The following is a 24,046-nucleotide window of genomic DNA, read 5'->3' as shown; positions in this document are numbered from 1 at the left end:
TGTTAAATAAAAGCTCAGCCACAACCAAAGAGAAGGGGAGCAACTTCACTGGAAAAATTCTAAATATGTAAAATTGATGATAGTTAAAACACTTTTGCCAGACCTGTAAGTAGCAAAATCAAGAGACTTTGCAAATCTTCTTTTATAGCAAGAAGTGCAAGGTCAATGGCATATTTGTATTTGATGCCATTATGATAGTACAAAGCAAAGACTTTAATAGAATTTTAAAATTTCCTCATGCCAAAAATATTCTAGAATAAAGATGATTTCTTTTAGGTTCTGTATTGATAAATGCATCCCACGGAAAATATTATTAAATACATTTCTTAATTTTAATTCTTCATTATGTAAGACAAATAAAAAACAAATAATAATAATTTCAAAAGTACCTTGAGAAATTTGCAAATAACATACCAATCTTTAGAAAACATCTCTGGGACGTTTGTTGAAATAAAATTTTACATTGATGATTTTGCTTCGATGTTGTTTATTTATGTCATTTTCTGTAGCTGCACCTCTCGACTGTATTGCTTCTCATTGATAGCAAGCACACCTCTAGAAGTACCTTCAAAGCATGAATTCCATCTCTATTATACCTATACTTGCCAAAGAACTCACTCTTTACTTGAAGACAATGAAGTTTTATATCAGAATAGAAATGATATCTAGAAGCATAAAACTGTAATTTGTTATTGTGGTAGCTCTGGTTGTCCTATTGTAGGAGCCCAGCAGAAAGAGAAAGGCAGATAAAATTTGATGGAGTGGTAGAGTTGAGAAAAATGTAAGAACAGGATGCTATCTAGGTAGGTAGCCTGATATAGGGCAAGGAAATTAAGCTTTGTCATGGGATTTATGGTGGGATTTTAGGCATATGAGCATATGCCTGCTGACTTGAAGAAAATGAAGAGATGGGATTGGGGAAGCAGATAGAAAAGTGCTGAAGTCATGTTTCACTTACTTTCTAATTCTGCATAGGGCTGGTCCTAGGTAGGCAGATATTACTATACACCTACAACATACTTGGTCTACAAAGAGAGCTTCATTTGGAATGAGAATCACAATCTTATGGAATAGATACGTGGGGCTTGCTGAGGATATGGAAAATCAGATTTCATTAAAAGGCTTTGAAATTTTTAGGAAAATATTACAAAGAAAATTCAGTTTACTATGATAATATATGAAAAATATATTATTTTCTTCCCAACATAGAAGGAAAATTTCTAAATCAGGACTTGTACTTTTGTTTTCCAAAATGAAATTACAATTTCAGTATTTCATGTACAGGAGCCCTGATCATGAAGCAGTTGACCAATTCTTGGTTGTAAGAATATGCCTAAAAATAGCTTGGTTTCTCAGATTCCTTTCCTTTCCCTTTGCTAGTTTATCAGTCATTTTCTCCCAACTTTTACAGAGGCCACCCCTCCAAAATATTTCATGTGAGTTTGTAGTTTGGGTTTGTTTTCTTAAAAAAAATTGTAAAAGTACAAACTCTCATGAAAGTAGAGAACTTTGTTGTTTTTGCTCTTTTTCTTGGATAGTTCTGAAATGCACACATGAAACAAAGAAGCAGGAATGACATGATCTGAAAACAACTAGAAGGTGATCTTTTGATCACTATAGAAAGAGTAGTATGGTTTTAATGCAATCATTATGTTAAAGTGTCTTACCTGAAACTTTATAGCATAAAATACAAGAAATACCTCAACATTTTAAATAGAGTTTAGAGTGTCCAAAATACTCTTTTAAAAGCAAATTTCATATTTTCATTTTCCCACAGAACTGATAAAGAAAACCACTTTCTATTTACATACTGTAGTTTTTCCACATTCAGTTGTATCAAAGAACACAGGGAAAAGTTGAAACTTACCATTATTCAAGCCTCGGGAGACTCAAGCATTTCTAGTTAGAATTGAAGAAATGCTCAATATTATAAAATTTACTTTAAAATAAGTATAATTTGGGGGAGTTTTTTTCTTCACATCAAAAAAATTAAATTCAAACTTATCTAGTAATTCCATCATAAGATGATAAATTGTCAGCTAGAGTAATTTATGTTCACCCTTAAAGAGTGAAATCCAACTAGAAAGGGAACCTGAATAGCCAACTCCTTGAGCAGTATTTTTGATGTTGTATTAGGATCATATGTGCAAGTTAAATGTGGTCTGCAGAGCATTTCAAAACACATTTTTCTTCAGGATGGCAGATATTTACATGAGAGCAGGGGACTATAGTTATCCGAACTGAATGAACTTCCTCTCTTAAAATGTGACTTTTGTTAAGTGGCTACTATATTTGCTTCAAACTCAGTTATTTGCTTCTTTTCTTATAGCAATCAGGACTTCTAAAAAACTAGATGAGAACTGGCTTGGAGAAAATAAATATCTTACATGCGTTGTGATCTACACCAAGTTAGTGCAATATTTGGAGAAAAAGCCACTTTCCCCAGGTCAGCATTTGTGTTCCAGTAAAGCTTGAAGGAAAGCAAGTTTATTCCAATATTTTAAAGCTTTAGTCACAAATCTCTATTTTCAAGCTGATGAGAAAACAACCAAAGTCAATTTTAAAGAAAGACATAAATAAACATGGGCTGAAGATGCAAAATGCAATAAGGAGAAAAGTATCCTGTGAATTGATTTATTTTTTTAAAGCGCTTATAAAAGTAAGTTGATACTTATTATTGCTATTATTAGTTTCCTCCTTGCAGAAGAATTTCACCAAACACTGAGATACTTAACGATTAGATTTAGAAAATGTAAATGGGAGCATTTTCATTCAAATATGTCAAAGGAAAAAAGAAAATTATGGATCACAGGAAGCTTTTATTAAGTGAAAATGAAAACTAAAATGAAACTAAGGAATTATATTTAACTGAAATCACAATATTTTCCTAAAGTTAATGTATAAATTTCCTAATTTGATATGAAAATGTTGTTTACTATCTAAGAACTCATTTGCAAATAATTTTATAGACTCAAAGATGAAATAGAGAAAATAAAGGGCATTGGTGACATTTGGTCTTCAAAAATAGGATACATAATATCTTTCCAAGATGATACTGGTATACTCCTTTGATGGAGGCACATATTAAATCCATGACTTAGAATATCCAAATGCTTTAAAATTTAGATTGCCCATTTGTCAGAAATGAGATGTACTTGAGCTTCTGACCTAGAACAGCACAGCAATCCTTATTTATAGTCAGAGGATCAAAAAGGACATGCATTATAGAGTTCCATTTACAGGATACTTCGCTGGCATTTTCAACCCAAGCCAATTATTACACTGGCCTCAATTCTGCAGAAATGAACATGAAAATTTTTTCTGTATCTGTGTATTTCTTAACCACTAGATTATCTTTTAAAAAGTTCATTTATCTGGACTTTTCATATTATTTTCAGTTCAGTAATTTTCATCATCAAGAAAATATCTTCAACTTGATATCTTACCGCTATCGTCAGTCAAAGACATATTTTCTTTACTCCCAACTCTCACTCCCAATTTCAGAACAAGTTAAGTCTTCCACTATATATTTTCACGACAGTATTTTGGAGTTCCTACCTAATTTCTTTCTGTCCTAACCAACAGTTCTAAAGTCCTTACTTTGAATCTCGACTGTTTTCAGTTTCTTGATTTACCTCTTCATTCTCAGTTTTCCTTTCTTTCTTTTCCTTTTCTTTCCTTTCCTTTTCTTTTCTTTTCTTTTGAGATGGGGTCTCACTCTGTCACCAGGCTGGAGTGCAGGGGCGCGATCTCAGCTCACTGCAACCTCCACCTCCTGGGTTCAAGCGATTCTCCTGCCTCAGCCTCCTGAGTAACTGGGACTACAGGCGTGCACCACCAAGCCCAGCTAATTTTGTATTTTAGTAGAGATGGGGTTTCACCATGTTGGCCAGGATGGTCTTGATCTCCTGACCTCATGATCTGCCTGCCTTGGCCTCCCAAAGTGCTGGGACACAGGCGTTAGCCACAGTTTTCCTTTCTAACATAGTTTTTCCTGCAGATTTATTGTGCACAACGTAGCATAAATTTTGTAGACCATTTTGTTTATGTGATTTCCATTCTCACAACTATATATGGATACTCTCTCTCTCTTCTTCTTCTTTTTTTTTTTTTTTTTTGAGACAAGGTCTCACTCTGTTGCCCAGGCTGGAGTGCAGTGGAATGATCTCAGCTCATTGTAACCTCCACCTCCTGGATTCAAGCAATTCTTGGGCTGTAACCTCACGGGTAGCTGGTATTACAGGTGTGTGCCACAACGCCCAGCTAATTTTTGTATTTTTAGTAGAAGCAGGGTTTCACTATGTTGGCCAGGCTGGTTTCAACTCCTGACCTCAAGTGATCCGCCCGTCTTGGCCTCCTAAAGTGCTGGGATTACAGGCATAAGCCACCACGCCCAGCCCTCTCTTCTTTATATTAATTCAAAAAATATGTACTAGCACATACTTATTATAGAAAATAAGCACTGTGTTATATACAAAAAGGAAAAGAAAGATGAATGAAGTACAGGTTCTACCTCAAAGCATTTCCAACCTAGTGACTGGAATAAAATCAAATAACAAGTAACCTCAGTAAAATGATTGCTATGATCAATTGCATTAGCAAGATATAAACATGGTACTTGGGGGTGTTCAGAAGAGGAAGACTCATTTGAGAGAATAAAATCAACAACAGCTCTTTATCTTTAATGGTAGACTTCTGAGAACCTTTGCTGTAGGGTGGTACCCTTCCAAAATGTTTTTCCTATGACTTGTTGCACAATGCTGCATGGGAATGAAAACACCACAATGTAAACTTGCCCATTTACATTCTGCAAACGTAACGTGTCACAAAAGAGAAAATTTTAGACCAATCAGAGGACTGATCATTCATACTGGAGATGTTTTGCAAGAATCAGAGGTGCTCATATGCCAGCATCACTTTGACCTGTGTTTCCAAATTAAAAATATGGATCTTCAGGATGCTTAAGCTGAATCATATGTATTTAGGATGATTTTTCTCTGAATCTTGATACCTCCTTTCTTTTCTATTTTTGCCTAATGCCTTCTTGCATATTCCTGAAATTGACTGTATTTTACTCTTATTTCTGTGTTCTAATAACCACTCAGCATTTGCAAAAATTGTTAAAAGCATTGTTAAAAGTTGCATGAGAACCTATGACATATGCTTTCCCCTTCCTTTGCTCATCAGCTTGGCTGGTTTTTGAATTGTATTTTCTATGAGTGTTGCTGAATGGTGACTCATTCAGTGAGATGAGCTACACAGTGAGCCGGCAGGACACGGTTTAGTGTCCTTTTCCCCCAGGACTCACGATGCCAGGTCAGATAATGCTGAAGCTACCAGGTCTGCAATGCAGCACCAGTTGTTCTGTTCATCCTCTCCTGATATGATTTCCAGACTCCCCTGACAGTCAAAGCACGTGCTTTATGTAATGTACTGGGGAGCAGTGAAGTGTGAGGGAATGAGAGGAAGAGAAAAAGGCTTGACACACTGAAGCAGAAAGAGTCAGTTTATCTCAATAGCTTGGAGGGGAAAAAAGAGGAGTGATAACTGCTGGGTACTCTCCAGTCTACTTACTAACCTCCCAACCGCAATAAAATCAAACCCAATGCTAAACTGCAAGGCAGCATTTGGCATACAGTGGCAAATATCTTTCTCAGACATGTAGAAGTAATATAATCAAAGAATATATACGTGTATATATATATATATTTCACACTTAAAAACACACTATTGCTTGATAAGAAATATATTCTCAAGATATTTGAGCAATTTATTTGTTCAAAACCATTAGACTTTTATCTTATCTTTTTTTCTTTTCTCTTTTGTGAGGAGAAAATACTTCAAAATATAACAAAGGACAGATAAAGGCCATGCATAATCCTAACCAAAACAAAGGCTTAGACAGTCCGAAAATGAATATAGAAGACTCACTTTCATTACTTATTACTCTTCATCTGTTCCGCTAAATAAAAAGCATTTAAGGAATTGTTTATTTCTAATTTTATCTAAATGCGAGGTTTTTTTAAATCTCAAAAAAATTGAAAAACGTTAAAAGAAAAATATGATGACAAACATGACAGCAAATTAGAGGAGAGAAAACTTAAGGTCATGGAAAATACAGGATGAGAGAAAGGTCAAGTAAAAATTACAATGATAATTAAATTATATTTGCACTTAAAAAAACTAGAAAGAATAATTTTCACAAATAGGTCTGAATTGTCATTGGCACAAATCTGTTGCATTAAGATTCAAATTCAACAGAATAATTTTTAAAATGTCAGTGGACCAAAACATCTGAAAAAATACTTTTTTTTTTTTTGTGCTTGTGATGTAGTTCTGACATTTAGCACAAAGCGAGACAAGAAACGAGACTGATTTCCACAGTGCATGGGAGGAATTTTCTTGAGGAACACACATAGAAGTATATGTTAATGCAATTAACCTCAGTTTTTAAATACCCTATTATACTGTGTTAGATAGAGCCTTGCTCTTCACAAGTTGAAGTGTTTGTAGGCAATTAAAATTCCAAGGAATAAAATCATACCTCAATTTGTTGAGTCATAGGGTTTAATGGAAACAAGTCTTGAGAAACCAAGTCTTCCTCATATTTCGATTCAGAATTACCATCTTAAGAAAATCACATCCTACCTTAAGACTTGACTAAAGAGCAAAGACAGATTTTTATGAGACAAAGTACCTTATAACTGTACAATGAAACAAAACTTTACCTGACGTTGGTTTTTTCCTCTAATTTGTAAAATATCAAAAGCTCTGGCTGGCAATACCTGCTATATACAACCTCATATTGTATCAAGAATAAAAGACACAATTCTTTATTATAATATCCATATAAGCTAGCCCTAAATTAGGTTCAAATCCTATTCATCAACAAGCCAAGCCAAATATTATGATTGAAACTAATCCCCACAACCAGCTTCACCTAGTAGAGAGACCACATAGGACAAAGCAAACGTGACAATACAAACCTCGTGGAACTGCCTTTTCTATCAATCCTTGTCTTTCTCACTCTTTCTAGCCCCAGATGCCTAACCTTTAGAAGGAAAACACTGAAAAGATCCCCATTTTCTGTCCTCATCCATCGGTGCCACCAGGCCCTGATGCTTCGCAGTGAGGCTGTGTGGTTTTCTGCAGATCCACCCTTGAATGCTAAATAACTGTTCTGCACACTCCTCTCTCTGCGGAGCTCAGGGAAATGGCAGCCAGAGCAATGAGTGGTTGGCATGGCAACTAGGAAAGGAAAATCTGCAACCTCTCGCATTGTTAGGCGAGCTTGTTTATTTGCTTGGGGGGTTGGTGGATGGCTTTAGTCATTTTGCAGGAGAAATGGCTCAGTGCTATTCTGCTCTGCATAAGTTAATATTATATTACATAGAATAGGCCATATTTTAAATGGGATGCTGACTCCTATTAGTAAATCGCAAAATCTAGAAATGGAGGCAGGGGAGAAAGAGAGAGGTGAGAAAAGGTAGGTTTGAATCTTCTGAGATTGAAAAGCAGAACAGAGAGAAAAGCTTTATTAAAGGCATATTCAGCTTTTTGCATGTGAGAGCTGCCAAACTTTTCCTTCATGTGTTTTCAAACTTAATAATTGCAGCAACAATAAATGTATATAACTGAGTGTTGGTCACTTGGCTGCTGGAGTTATGTGGATGTGATAGTGCAGGACCAGGCTTTAGACGACATAGCTCCCATTGTGAGCTCTCTGAAAAAGTGACAATGCAAAGCCTGGAAAAGCTTTTCCACTCCTGCCTCTTTGGCAGTGGGTAGGTCTGGATAGTATGCCTGGAAATGATGGGGAGACAAAGGAATCCTGGTAAATTGTGGGGAGTATAGTGAGGAATTGCCTTTTAATCTTTATATACATTTACCCAAGGAGATTGCTGATACTGGCTTTTGATGGTCACGTAGGCACTTTCTACTCCCTGACCAGCATTTGTTGTTGTTGTTGTTGTTTACACGGAGTCTCGTTCTGTCACTCAGGCTGGAGTGCAGTGGTGCGATCTCAGCTCACTGCAAGCTCCGCCTCCCGTGTTCACACCATTCTTCTGCCTCAGCCTCCCGAGTAGCTGGGACTACTGGCGCCTGTCACCATGCCCAGCTAATATTTTGTATTTTCAGTAGAGATGGGGTTTCACTGTGTTAGCCAGGATGCTCCCGATCTCCTGACCTCATGATCCGCCCACCTTGGCTCCCAATGTGCTGGGATTACAGGCGTGAGCCACCGCGCCTGGCCTGTGACCAGCATTTTTTTACTAGTGTTCACAGCACTGTACTTTAAGATAGTAAAATATCACCAAAGCCTGACTTTAAATACTTTAAAAATGTTTTGGTATCAATAAATATCTCAAAATTGCCTCCCTTTTTTCTCTACTCAGATTGAAAACTAGAAATAAAGTTATGATATCATATCACTTAAAATTACATGAATGTGGCAGTTCTGGAATAGAAGAATCGTCTGCTTTGCCTGTAATTGATAACTGCTGCAACTAACTACTGTTCTAAATGTGGCAGACAGGGATGATGGAAAGAGCACTGGTCTATAAGGCAAGAGACTTGCATTCTGGCAGTAGTCATGTGATCTACTGTGAAAAGTCATCTCACTGGTGCCTTCCAGATTTCAATCATATCATCCTCAACTGAGACAGAAAAGTAGCGGACTTCACCACTGTTTTCTAATAAAGAAAAAATCCTGACATTTGCAAAATTAATCCTGAGAGCAAGAAAAAAAAAATACACTCATCTAAAAAAGTCTTGAAAGCTTTCACAATGGGCAGCATATTTATAAAGCCAAGTAAATTATAAACGATAGAAAAAAATTCATACCACTTCTTGAGGGTGGGACAGTTGAGAAGAGAGGAGCATGAAATTCCTGAACACTGTGTCACAATTCACCTCTCTCACTTTCTTACTGTGTAATACTGGGCAAGTTGCTCAGCCATTCTGTGCCTTAGTTGTCTTATTTGTACAAAGAAGACACTAATGACAGATATCCTCATGGAAATTGCAAAAAGATGAAATGAGATAAAAGATATGATGGTGCTTTATAAACTGAAGAGCACTACTGCAGCTTGCAATTCTATACACATTTCTAAGCTATATATATATTTCCATAATAGTTCTGTAAGCAATCCTTGAGGGATGAATAGAAATTAGAATTTTTTTCCCTCCTTTAGATGAAAAGTGAGCAACAGCAAAATTATTACTTTTTTAGAGCAAGGTCAGAAACAGAAGCACCACTTTGTTTGCACATCCCTGTTTTTGCTGTTAGAAAATGCCATATTCCAAATGATTCTATAAACAGGCACAGTAAAGATAGGATTTGATATAATACTATTAAGGGAATACTAGATTAAGTGAAAACCAGTGTAACTACACTGTTAAGTCACATGCACAATGATTACGTAAATCAATTGCTTTTTTCCCTTAAAATTTGAAAGGTCACTTTCCATTTTCTTTGTTTTTTTTTTTTTTTTTTTTTTTTTTTTTTTTGAGACGGCGTCTTGCTCTGCCCCAGGCTGGAGTGCAGTGGCCGGATCTCAGCTCACTGAAAGCTCCGCCTCCCGGGTTTACGCCATTCTCCTGCCTCAGCCTCCCGAGTAGCTGGGACTACAGGCGCCCGCCTCCTCGCCCGGCTAGTTTTTTGTATTTTAAGTAGAGACAGGGTTTCACCGTATTAGCCAGGATGGTCTCGATCTCCTGACCTCGTGATCCGCCCGTCTCGGCCTCCCAAAGTGCTGGGATTACAGGCTTGAGCCACCGCGCCCGGCCTGGTCACTTTCCATTTTCTAAAATAATTTTCCAGTCAATATTTTACAAATTTTACAAATAATCCCTTTGCCCTCTTATAAGATCTTGATACAAGTTCTAATACGAGTTTGGGCCCCTACCCTGTAACTGAAACTTAAAGACAAGGCTCCTAATTATCTTCAGAGCTGAAACTCTGTGGGGACCAAAATGCATTCCTCTTGCTTTCTTCAATAAAGATAACACAGAAAAGAATTATTACAAACCATTACTCTTATTATTTACGCTTTGGAAAGCAATTTTAAAATGATGCTTTAACTTAAATGTAAGACCTGAAGCTATAAAAATCATAGAAAAAAAGCCTAGGAAAAACTTTTCTGAACATTGGCCTAGGCAAAGAACTATAATGACTAACACCCCAAAAGTAAATGCAACAAAAACAAAAATAGACAAATGGGACTTAATTAGAGTAAAAAGCTTCTGCACAGAAAAAGAAATAACCAATACAGTAAACAGACGACCTACAGAATGGGAGAAACTATTTGCAAACAGTGCATCCAACAAAGGACTAAGGAATTCAAACAACACAACATGAAAAAAAAATCCTCATTAAAAAGTGAGCAAAGGACATGAATAGACATTTCTCAAGACAAGACACATACAAATGGTCAAATAGGTATATGAAAAAATGCTCAACATCACTAATCATCATGGGAAAGCAAATTAAAACCACAATGAGATATCAACTTACACCAGTTAGAATGGCTATTATTAAAAAGTCAAAAGACAACAGATGTTAACAATGATATAGAGAAAAGGGAACTCTTAAACAATGTTGATGGGAATGTTAAATTACTACAGCCTTTATGGAAAACGGTATGGAGATTTCTCAAAGAACTGAAAATAAAACTACTATTCCATCCAGCAATCTCACTACTGGGTAGCTACCCAATGGAAAATAAATCATTATATCAAAAAGACACCTGCACTCATATGTTTATTGCAGCACCACTCACAATAGCAAAGGTATGAAATCAACCTAAACATCCATCAGTGGATGACTGGATAAAGAAAATGTGGTATAGATATACAATGGAATACTATGCAGCCATAAAAACAGAATAAAATCATATCCTTTGCAGCAACATGGATGGAACTGGAGACCATTATATTAAGTGAAATAACTCAGAAAGAGAAAATCAAATACCATACGTTCTCACTTATAAGTGAGAGTTAAATAATGAATACACATGGACATAAAGATGGAAATAATAGACACTGGAGACTCAAAAAGTGGGGAGAGTGGGAAACAGTTGAGAGCTGAAAAATTACCTATTGAGTACAATGTTCACTATTCAGATGATGGGTCCACTCAAAGCCCAGACTTCACCCCTATGCAATATATTCATGTAACAAAAATGCACTTGTACCCCCGAATCCATGAAAATAAAATTTAAAAAAACAAAGACAAAGATAAAATTACACTTTAGACTTATTATAACAACAGCTTTCCTAAGTGGCTAGATGATTAATAGTTTCTCATTTCTTTTTTTCATGCTTCTGTGGCATGGCTTCTAAAAAGGACACTTCAGTGGTAAGAAAAAATCGTAAAGAATGAAAAAATTATGCTATAGTTTGAGCAACCTATTGTCTTTCTATGGATAGTTTTAAATCATAAAGAAAGGGACAAAATCTAGATTATTATTATTATTTTTTTGAGACAGGGTCTTGCTGTGTCACCCAGGCCAAAGTGCAGTGGCCTGATCACAGCTTACTACAGTCTCAATCTCCCTGGGCTCAGGTGATTCTCCCATCTTTGCCTCCCGAGTAGCTGGGACCACAGGTGCGTGACATCACACTGGGCTAATTTTTGTTTTATTTTATTTTATTTTATTTTATTTTTTTTTTTGTGGAGATGAGGTTTTGCCATGTTGCCCACGCTGGTCTCGAACTCCTGGACTCAAGCAATCTGCTCGCCTCAGCCTCCCAAAGTGCTAGGATTACAGGTGTGAGCCACTGCCCCCAGCCAATTTAAATTATTATTGCCTTCTAACATTATCCACTCTCCCACCCTCTGGTGTCAGTGCATAAGATCAAGGATACACTGACTATGGGTTTGCATCTTTAAAAATTATGATTGCCCATAATGAAGATGAACATTGAAGGAGTGGATGGGGGGAAAAAGTAAGGATCTTGGTTGAAGTGAGCCCACTCTAATGAAGGAGAAAAGGGGGAAGAAGATGACGACTGCCATTTATTTATCATGTGATCTTATTTATATAGATGGTTAAAAAGAAACAACCTTGGAAAAAATATTATTTTAAAATGCAAAGAGAGGATTATAGCAAAAAAGGAAAGTAGAAGAAAGATTTTTGGATTTAATCGGTAATGTCCTGGATACTACAACATACAGCTATGGACCTGATGTCACTGAGAAATGCTTCATGCTAACAGTGTCCTGAGAACTATTCATTACAGGGAAAAATGTAATACACTTGTAGATTGTATAAAACAGTGAGCTGATGTATAGGTCCCTGGTCCTTTTTAAAATAATCACATCAAAATATTATGCCAGCTCATATCTATAGTCTCCATCATCAAATGATAGCATTTCTAAATAGCATATTTGGGATTTAAGAGCATCTATTTATGCTGGAGATGATTTTTATTACACAATTTGTGAAACAGCTGTCAATAAACCATGAATGATAAAATTTGTTATTTGATAAACTGGAGTTTGGAAAGAAATTTAGTTGCACATTAACTCATCACTGGAACATCCTCTGTAGGTATGAAAAGATAATATTTTACATTTTCCTTTTTCTATAGATTTCTACACATGCATATCTCATGGATTCAATACTCGGCTTGTTATTTCTAGAGGAAAGTTAATTTAAAAATCACACCATAGTTTAGTTTGGATTGACTATCACTCTGGTAACCCGTGGCTGACAGTTCACAATTTTTGTCACTCAGAACATACACACAAAACCTTTGTAATCAATCTCCCAAATCTAATACCAAATGTGTTTGATACATGTTGAGCTGAATTTAAAATTAACTCTGGATGCTCCTAAACCCATCATTTAAAAGAAACGTCTGTTAGCCTCTTTTAAATGTATATTATTTTCTCAGAGAAGCTGGTGATGACACACTGTCTTGACAAATAGATTTTTCTGATGCTCTCAAATACTTAAGACTACTGAACAGATGAAATAGTGAATGGTATTGATTTTCACTGCATGACCAAGCATACTGCAGTGATTTTTTTTTAGTGTATTACAAGCCTTCATAACAGTCACTGAGAGTCAACTGGTGAGAGCCCAAGGGACAAAGTAAGACTTTTCAATGTTTTCTGTAGAGGACTAAGTGCTTGCAAATGAGACGTTCCCTATAAGTCCTGCTCTTGCAAAGGAAGCAGGGCGTTCCGGATAAGAGCCACCTGCAAACAGCAGACCCTGGGGGCTTGTTTATGTGTAAACATCTTGAAAATCCAGAAAGTCAGGGAAAGGTCAGAAAAACAACAATGTGTCTTGTGACTTGGTAACATTCCACAAAAGACTGTATAAAATAAAGCGGAGTGTGTCGTTTGGGGCGGCCGCCATGTTTGTCTTGTCTTGTGGTGTCTTGTGTGTTCATTCCTTTGTTTAGGAAACACGCGGACCCCAACAGTTTTCACCATTAATTAATGTGAAGAGGACTTTCTTCTTTTTGAATTTATTCATTTATTCCTTCATTCACTCACTCACTCAACACACATTTATGGAATACTGAAGGTCTAATGCCAGGTGCTGCAAGATTCGATGGTGAAAAAAACCTTGACGTATCATACTAACTCTTTTCTTCCTCACAACCAATGTGCTATAACATGCCCTCATCTCCTCATGCTGCAATCCCTTCAAAATCCTCTTAGTTAGTGCTCCTGACACCCAAGTTGCACCCTCTTAAAGTTGTGTATACTCAGCTATAGAAAAATATTGCTTGATCAAGAGTGCTATGTCATCCATATTAATACCACCACTACCACCAATAATAATAAAAGTAACTAACAGTTATTGTCTCTTGAGCCATTCACTTTGTACACTTTACTATCTTATTTAATCCTCATTGTAACCATGAAACGTGCAAAGAATATTTTTATATTATTCTATTTTATATTATATTATTCAAATAATATTTTTATTTCATTCTCAACCACAATTTCATACTAAATTGAACATATGTGCACAGCTTCTCAAATCCTGGAATCAGGTTGGACACTATCACTCTCTTCTTCCATTTCACACGGATTTCTGCAGGGTACTTGCTTTTATCAGAACAACTGCTGAAAACCTATCTTTGCAAAGATATGATATCTTAAAGGAATATAGTGTAATGTAATGTTGAAACTGTAAACTATCTTGAGCTAATAGTTCATGCAGTATTTGACAGATATTATCACTGCTTCCCTTAAATATTTAAAATACCTTGTTGTATTCTTGTGAATTTGCTGCAGCACCCCAAGATGGTTTTGTGCACCATCTTTGGCCCAAAGCAGAAATAATCTGCTTTAAACTCTGCCTTTCTATACTGCTCATGTGGCACTTACATGTTATGCTTTGTATCCAAATAATCATATGCACAAGTCCCATGTCTGCTCCAAGATCATCTGATCCATGGAGTTCTGGGACCATGTCTTACACATGCACTGGCACAGAAGCTAACACAACACCTTGCATATAGAAAATGCTCAACTGTAGTTTGCTAAGTGATAGGTTAAAAAAATTACAGTATGTATTTATGTATTTTGCATTTTTCTGCTCTAAAAAATATGCTTGTAATCAATCCATTGGATTTAGGTACAAGGTCATTCAAGAGAATTAAAAAAAAAAACTATTTGTAAAGTATTCTTTCAATGAGTTAAAATGCCGACAGTTTCTAGCAAAACATACATATACTCAGCCTGCAAAAATTCACGTGATAAAAATTAAATAGGAGAATGAGATTGAGAATGTAGCTAATGTCAAGTTAATTGCCATGATTTTTCTCTTCTTTTATTTCCTCTGACTGACTGGAATTTCAGTCCTAGCACTAGTGAAAGAGGATCAGTGCTGTATATTAATTCACTTTCAGACTAAACTGACTTCAAAGCACAAAGCAAGCACTTGGTGACAGCAGAGCCCTTAGTTACCTGCTGTTTCTCTGTCAGCTGAGGTCAGCTCTCCGTTGATCCCATTCTCTTTGGTATTTGAATAGGTGCCTTGTGACCCATGCTCTCCAAAGGTACCCTCTTCATCCTCCCTGTACGGGAATCCATTGGCGCTTCGGACAAGTCCTTCCCCTGCTCCACCTTGATCCTTAATCTCAGGTGGATGTGAGTGTGCAGATGCCTCTGTTAGCTGTGCTGAGGTCCAGTGAGGCGCCTTTGCTTCGTCTTTCCGTTCATCTGCCATTCTTCAATGCCTTGTTATTTCTCCTGCAATTTGAAAAGGAAAAATAGTAGCTATTACTTTGGGGAAATCTTCTGATCTGATATTGGTTGTACCAAGATAGGAGAAGTTTGTAGCAAACAAATGGCTTTCTATAGTCAAAGAAAATACGTACAATAACCTATGTTTAATATCAAGAATGGGTCAATTAGTTCATCTTCAGTTTTACAGACCATTTCTGGAATATTAGTTCTTTTAAAATAAGATCACTGTCATTCTACACATATTCCTCTTTGTAAACAAACAAAAACCAAAGAACAATGAAAAAAACTAGTGTTTGGCATTTAGGTACACATCTTAACGAACTTTCATTTAATTATGGTCTTGAATGTTGACCGTACGGTAGAGTCAAGGAATCCTTCAGCATAGGGAAAATCTGCAGTATGAGAAAACTGGCTAGAAAATGTGGAAGGAAGAAAGACAGCAGGAATTCTATACCATGGAAAATTATCCCATGTACTTTCTTAAATCGTAACTTTCAGTGAGATCTAGAAAAGACAATAATTAACATATTAGCCGTTTTGGTTTCAAGGGTGTTCAGTTAAAGCCAAAGGTAGATATGCTTTTCTAGATATTGTGAATTAAAAGAAAGACAGCTTTAACTTAATTTTTTAATAAACTTTCCTGGACCCTATCTATAGACTAAGAGGAAATAACATTTTCTATTAATATAAATCTTACAGAGAGAAAGGAAATAAATATAGCATTAGGCCTACATCCTATCTTATGGCATTATTTCTTAGCTAAATCGAATAAGATCTGAAAAAGTTAAAACCATTGACATATAACAGGAAGTTGTAAATTACAGTAAAGGATGAATGAGTTGTGGAGGTGTTCTATGCATGTTAATTGGATGGAAGATACTGCATGACCTTCTCTTACAAGCTGATATTACCAAGTTTAGATATATAATTGAAAAGAGGTGATTCACCACTCAGTTTTGGAATGCTGTTGCCCACCATGTAGCCTTATCGATAGCTTATCATCTCCACAGTAAGGATGACAATACAGACAATACTGTCTTTGGTGGAAACTAAGAACATCTTCCTTTTTTCAAAAAGGTATCTCAAGCAAAGACCTCCAAACAAGTAAGCAAAAGTTATATTAAGACAAATCCACTTCTTACTACCAAGCTCTGTTTGGAGAAAGTATAAATAAAGTAAGTTTTCACATCAGATTACTAACAAGCATTTGTCTGGGGGTTTTTTAACTGAATTTTGTTGCTATCCTCTGCTCTCTCTATTTTCTCTTCATAGCAGGAAGAGCTAGATGAATTAATTCATTTAAGCCCATTTGATTACAGCACCAAATCTCTCCCAAAACTGATCCCCAAAACAGCTCTATTTATCTTCCCTAAGAACATATTTAAATAGGACGTAAAAATTTACCTTTTAAAATATTGATTTGAAGGGCTTATGAGTAAATCGGGGAGTATTGCTACCTCACTATGTGTAAAGAATTATGTGCACAGGAGAGTTTTCTCATCTATTAAATGAGAACAATGCTTAGTTTATTGGTTTATTACCAAGTTTAAGCAGAATAAAATAAAGGGCTCAGCACGGTTCCTGGCATGCTCAATAAACAGTAGTTATTACATTTGTTATTGTTTATTAATTATATCATTAATCATTACATATACAACATTGGAATAGGAATAGGAGCCTGCAAACTTGGTGAGTACAATAATGAGAGTTACTTGCAAATCTGTTCACAGATATTGTGTATGAATGAATGCATATCCTAAGACAGTCATGGCAAATGTACCAGACATGGTAGCCTAATGAGAAGAGAGTACTCTCGGAATTAACCTCTCCCTGTGTACACTGAAAAATTAGCTACATATTTTTATAGAAACCATTCTGCAGTGTTCTACACTCCATTCTGCCATTTTCTTCTGGTCACATATCAAAAGATCTAATTGGGTAGCCTAAGCATTGTGTTTCCATGGAGTTGTGGCATCTTCATGTATGTAAAGGACTGAGGAAATCATCTAGATTCTGATTGTGACCTTTTGGATCACAACATTTTACTGATAGATTCTTGCCTACTTCAGTATCCTAATCTTTACATGCTTTTATTTCTTTTTGTTTGTTTGTTTTACCAAAGAGCTTAATTAAGATTTCCATATTCTTATATGGCCCAATTTATTTTGTGTACACAGAGAATATTGTAAATAGAAAAGTTTCACATAAATAACATGCCTTGTTGATGTAGCTTTTCTGAGTTAATAGGCTTTATATTTTGAAACAGTTTTAAATGTACAAAAATATAAAGCAGATACTACAGAGACTACCCATCTACCCCCTGCATACAGTTTTCCCTATTTTAAACATTTTGCATCATCAATATGGTCCATTTATATAATTAGTGAACCAATATTGATACACTACTTTTAACTACAGTCCACAGTTTATTTAGATTACTTTAGTTTTTACTTAATGTCTTTTGTTTTCATTTCAGGATCTGATCCAGGATACTATATTACATTTAGTCCTCATGTCTCCTTAGGTTCCTTTAAGACCTTGACCTTGAAAGTTTCGAGGAGTACTAATCAGATAAATCATAGGATACCCCCCTATTGAGATTTGCCTGATTTTTTTGTCATGATTGGTTTAAGGTTATGTGTTTTGGAGAGGAAGACCACAGAGGTAAAGTGTTCAGATGAGATGCTAAGCTACATGAGCAGGAACACTATGAGTCTTCTGAAAGCTTTTGATGTGCTACTGGATATTTGAATCTCAGGCAAAGGCAGTGATGTGCAAAACATCCCAAACCAATTGGCCACAAAACTTTTTCTAACACCATATTTATTAACATCCCCAAGAGGATCTGGGAAATATTTAGGTTTGTACTTTAGTCCATGTTTAATTCTAGGAGTTCTAGCCACCAAATATTAAAAGAAAATACAACAATATAAGCACCCACAACTCTCAGTTACATTTGGCTTCTCTCATCCCCCTGCCATTGGGCTTTCTGGAACAGATTTCTCAGTGACCAAGAATCCTTATTTTAAACCTGGCAAACCAACACTTAAATAGAAAGAGTGCTACTTGGTAATCATCCATTTAAAATATTAAGATAATTTGTTTTCAAGAGGACAGACATTTAAAAAATGAATTCCTTAGTATTTAATGCTTTAGAGGTTTGAATTTTTAAAATTAGTTAATAAAAGCTAATTTTGAAAGAAGAAAAGGCTGGCTAGCCCCACTGATTTCGCTTAATACCAGAATCACAAACAAATCAAAATTAGTACCCAAAAAGTATCACCCAACTTCCTGGTAAGACTATTCAGATAATATTCCTTAAAATGTATGCAGATTAATCAGGTATTACTTCTTAATTTATTGAGCTTTTTGAAAGAAGATAGTCTAACAAGTTAGTAAGTAATTATCATTTTAGGAGATTTCAAACTCAAATTAGCATGGCTCTGACAAAACTACTTTTACAGAAAATATAACTTGAAACTATTGCCTCTGTTTTAGGGAAAAGTTTATTGAACAAAAGGAGACACTATTTGGCCACACTCATTTATAATCACAACATAATATTATTAAAACACCACCCATAAGATGATAAATTTCACTTATACTTCTAATCAAAGTTTTGGGGTGATAGATTACCTCTATTCTTCAAATGGTATTTTCAACATAGTTAAAAGTGACCATAGCCTTCTTTAATTTCTTCTTCCTGATGTAATATTATTTTTTCACAAATCTCTTTGAAAACTATACGAATGTGCAATTAAAGAAGATAAAGACTGGGTATAGTTGCTCTCACCTATAATCCCAGCAGTTTGGGAGGTCGAGGTGGGAGAATTGCTTGAGGCCAGGAGTTCAAGACCAGCCTGACCAACATAGTAAGATCCCATCTCTACAAAAAAAAAAAAAAAAAAAAAAAATTAGCTGAGTGCAGCTATTCAGGAAACTGAGGTGGGAGGATCACTTCAACTGAGGAGATTGAGGCTACAGTGAGCCATGATTGTGCCACAGCACTCAACCTGGGTGACAGAGAAAGACTCTGTCTCTAAGCAAATAAAGATAAAAATAAAAAAGTGAAGACAAAGGCAAATCATCTCCAAATCTACTAAAAAACTTGTGAGATACTAGGAATTTTTAACATTCCGTTCCTACTGTGCAATGGGAAACTCTCCAAATTGCAAAAGATCACAGATCTTAACTGCTCCTAACTGCCAAACAGCTGAGCATCTGCCACACAATCCCTGCTTTGATAGAGCACGCTGAGAAGCAACCTGAACTTTTTTTTTTTTTTTTTTGAGATGGAGTCTTGCTCTGTCACCCAGGCTAGAGTGCAGTGGCGCGATCTCAGCTCACTGCAACCTCTACCTCCCAGGGTCAAGCGATTCTCCTGCCTCAGCCTCCCAAGTAGCTGGGATTACAGGTGCATGCCACCACGCCTGGCCATTTTTTTTTTTTTTTTTTTGTATTTTTAGTAGAGATGGGGTTTCACCATCTTGGCCACCTTACTTCCCTTCCCTGAAAAGCCTAGCTTGATAATGTGAGCAAGGAAATCGAAGACTAAAACAATGATTTACAATATATAATATACTGCAATGGGAATCTTACTTTTTAGGACAAAACACACATGTCAATATAAAATGGGAATACTGCTGTGTGTGATAAGCATTTTTTACAAATCCAAGACATGGCCGGGCGCAGTGGCTCACGCCTGTAATCCCGGCACTTTGTGGGGCTGAAACGGGCGGATCACGAGGTCAGGAGTTCGAGACCAGCCTGACCAACATGGTGAAACACCCTCTCTACTAAAAATACAAAAATTAGCCAAGTGTGGTAGTGTGCACCTGTAGTCCCAGCTACTTGGGAGGCGGAGGCAGAAGAATCGCTTGAACCTGGGAGGCGGAGGTTGCAGTGAGCCGAGATCGCACCACTGCACTCCAGCCTGGGCGACAGTGAGACTCCGTCTCAAAAAAAAAAAAAAATCCAAGACGTTTAAAGATCTATTATTGATATTAGGGTGAGGTATTACACTTGGCTTTATTGTATCATCACTATTATGCTATATAGTAAAGGGCCCAAGTACTCTTTCTAGGTAAGGTATATTATTTTAAAAAAGAAACAATATTGTGCCACCAGAAATGTTACTTATGAATCTGAGTGGTGAGCTTTGATGTTTGCTACCTTTGGTTGTTAAACAATTTTGTCTTGATACTTGGGAGTTTCTATGGACACATTTATTTCTACTTCATCAAAAGCTAAAACTTCTGTTTTTTAAAATTCCAGCTTTTTCCCTTGATAAACCTAAGATCTGTTTTTTTCATTCTAATGTTCTTGAAAAGAACATGAATGTTTTCATACCAACCACTGAGCACTGATCACTCCTGCACTCTGAATAACTTCACTGATGGAAAATTATGAAAAATCTAAAATTCTTTAGTGTTTGTTGATGTGACATTAACCTTCGATTCCAATGATGTGAGCCAAACTAAGAGACTTGGTATTGATCAGATTTCTAACCTATTGATGATTTAAGCTATATGATCGTATATTAGCATAATAAAACTGTTATATAACCAGAATAGGATGGTCTTTCTAGAACTTACATTTCAAGTTGAAATGGTATATGAATTAATTTCTGGTCTTTTTAACATATGTAACATTCTTCAATTTTGTTTTTCGGTAGACTTAACGCTTACATGTTTTAATACTGTTGAGTAAAACAAGTACTTTGCCTCATTTTGATTAAAAAGTTTTGGTACCATGAATTGTGAATTTTATAAGTGATATGGTTTGGATCTGTGTTCTCACCCAAATTTCATACTGAAATGTAATTGCCAGCGTCGGAGGTGGGGCCTGGTAGGAGGTGACTGGATCATGGAGTGGTTTTCTCATGTATGGTTTACACCATCCACCTTGGTACTGTCCTCATGATAGTGAGCTCTCAAGATATCTGGTTGTTTAAAAGTGTGTGGCACCTGCCCCCTCACTCTCTCTTACTCCTGCTCTGGTCATGTGAGGTGCTTGCTCCCCACTTGCCTTCCACCATGACTGTAAGTTTTCTGAGATCTCCCTGAAGCTGAGCAGATGCCAGCATCATGCTTCTTGTACAACCTGTGCAACCATGAGGCAATTAAACCTCTTTTCTTTATAAATTACTCAGTCTCAGGTATTTCTTTATAGCAATGTGAGAATGGACTAATACAATAAGTAACCAAATGTTTTTATTCATTCTAGTAAAGAAATAGAATTGATAGAAGAGAGAGAGAAGCAAGTAAAAAATAGGAAGAAACAACAACAAAATTAACAAAAAGAATGAAGAAAGAACAAAAGGAAACATCCAGCTCAGTATGAAACATGGGTACTGTGGCAAAACAATTTTGGGACAGACATATTCCAATTTTCAATTACTTAATAGAAACTTCTTTATCTAACATGATAATGAATGTAGACTCTTGGAAACTCATTTTGTAGCTGATGGGTAGGTCTTTTAGTCATCACTGCTGTTATTTATCAGATTTTCTAGAGTATTGACTGGAACATCAATAATTCAATTTCTACTGCATTAGGATTTTCTTATATTTAAACGTATCTGTTTTTAGCATTTTCCAAAGATTGTAATGCTCTATGTTTTATAATTCTAGAATCTTACTTGAGTATGTGTCTAGATACTTAAATGAATTCCTCTTTTTCTGTGTGTAAGAAAAAATTTGTACTTGTCCATAGGCAGCCCAAAAGTCTGCCTCCAAATCTGTAACACTACTGTTGAAACATTATCTTTTGTGATGTGATTGCCTCTTCCAAAAAATATGCATAATAAATTAATTTATATTGGAAGTTAGAAATAAGATAACCTATATTTTGCTTATTTCTTTACTTTACTTTACTTTAATTTAATTTAATTTTTCGAGACAGGGTCTTACTCTGTTGCCCAGGCTTCAGTGCAATGGTGCAATCACACTCACTGCAGCCTCAACCTCCCAGGCTCAAGTGATCCTCCCACATCAGCCTCTCAAGCAACCTCTTAAGTAGCTGGGACTACAGGTATGTGCCACATGCCCAACTAATTTTTGTATTTTTTAGAGAGTCAGGGTTTTGCCATAATGTCCAGGCTTGTCTTGAACTCCTAAGCTCAAGCAATCCATCCACCTTGGACTCCCAAAGTGCTGGGATTATAGGCATAAGCCACCACGCCCAGCTTATTTTGCTTATTTCTGATAATTAGACTAATAGGAAATACATCTGTTCCTTTATTTTATTTTATTTCCAAGAATTTTAATGCTTAATGCAGTATTTACCTTATTCTAAGTCCTGAGCACTATGTTCTGTTCCTTATTTTATTTATAATTTTGAAAGTTATCAAATCTTTTCTGAAATCCTGCAGAATATATATCATAAATACATAACTGTACATATTGCCTTTTAACATTTTACTTTAGAGCATAGTTCTTACAATAAAATTATATAATATTATTTAGCATACAATAGCTTATTTTCATGTAAAGCAAATGAAGTACAAAATAGGCAACAATATTTTTCACACAAAATGTCTCAAAAAACTTTAATATTTTAGACTTTTCAGATAGGTTACAGGTTAACAAACTGTAGAAGAAAATCTGATTTGTTGGAATAAATTACTTAGCTTTTTTAAAAGTATTTCTCGTTTGTTCTTCCTTGGAATACCCTTTTAATTATCATTCAAGCAAATGTTGCTAATAAGTGAGTAATAATTTTAAAATGATAAATGACTTATTATATTGGAGATAGCCAAATAACATATTTTGGTTGGTTATCTAAGTGTTATAAAACTGCATGTACAAATTAAAACTTAATGCATATAACAGCTGGCTTAAAAAGAGAAGCATTTTCACCTGGACCTCCATCTATTATTGCATTGCCTGAATATTGCACATGGAAAAAAATAATTTGATATACTCTGATGTTTCCTGCATTTTGTTTTTTAGAGCAAGTAGCGAATAGGTATACTTATTTAAGTGTACCACAAAGTACTTCCTGAGCACATATGCCCTGAGGGATTACAGACACAAGAAAATAAGGTACAGCTGTCACATTTCCCAGACTAAAGGAAAGAAATAAGAAGTAAGCAGAAATGCCCAGAAGATAATGTCCCTGACAACTCTGCCGTCAGTCTGAGCTATTGATGAATTTTGAATTTATTTTCTCTGGATAAGTCCAGGACTAAGGATGCAAATCAGAAATACATTTTACTAAAAAAGAAACCATTTTCTCATTTTCTACCCACTTAAAAATTTGAAGTTTTCCATACCTTTTCTTCAAAGTCTAAAAGGGGTTATGTGAAAGTATGGTGTGCATAACCAAACCATGATAGCAATATAAAAAACTATCAGAACAGCCTTTGGTCATACATTGGCTTTCATTTTCATTTTCTTTCTTTTTTTTTTGTTTTTTTGTTTTTTTGTTTTTTTGAGACAGGGTCCCACATCATTGCCCAGGCTGGAGTGCAGTGGCTCCATCTCGGCTCACTGCAACCTCCACCTCTCAGCTTTAAAATATGTATTCAATGTTGAAGGAATATTTATTAATCAATTACCTACCTCAGGGTAAACACAAAAAGGTTCTGCCTGCTGTGGATGTTTGGCCAACACTATATAGCAAATTAGATAAGAGGGGAATAGTTTTGAATCTAATTTTGAGGGCTGTCATGGTAGAAGTATGGAATTCAAGTTCTAACTTCATTTCATATGCTCCGGTGCATGTGAAAAATAACAGCAAGTAAAACAAACTACTGGAAACGAATAGGGTCTAGTAAAAATATTTCTAAATCTGTATAAATGGGGTGATATATAGAGGTCTAGTAAT

At 35.8% G+C, this 24,046-nt stretch overlaps 1 protein-coding gene across 15 annotated transcripts in view; it reads right to left on the bottom strand.

Annotated features, from left to right (window-relative positions):
* MAP2 (microtubule associated protein 2) overlaps positions 1–24,046 on the bottom strand; it is a 321,080-nt gene that overhangs the window by 68,708 nt on the left and 228,326 nt on the right. For 13 of the 15 annotated variants that reach the window (XM_017889382.1, XM_017889383.1, XM_017889388.1 and 10 more), the window contains one exon: positions 14,936–15,220. In XM_017889382.1, the coding sequence (XP_017744871.1) occupies positions 14,936–15,197 (262 nt within the window). In that variant the 5' untranslated portion in view covers positions 15,198–15,220. Of the gene's footprint in view, positions 1–6,986; positions 7,206–14,935; positions 15,221–24,046 lie in introns of those variants that run through there. The other 2 variants (XM_017889393.1, XM_017889394.1) reach the window with 1 other exon arrangement.

This window comes from Rhinopithecus bieti, unplaced genomic scaffold (genome assembly GCF_001698545.2).
Source record: "Rhinopithecus bieti isolate Rb0 unplaced genomic scaffold, ASM169854v2 scaffold_17939, whole genome shotgun sequence".
Lineage (NCBI taxonomy): Eukaryota > Metazoa > Chordata > Mammalia > Primates > Cercopithecidae > Rhinopithecus > Rhinopithecus bieti.
This window is presented reverse-complemented; position numbering and strand designations above follow the sequence as displayed.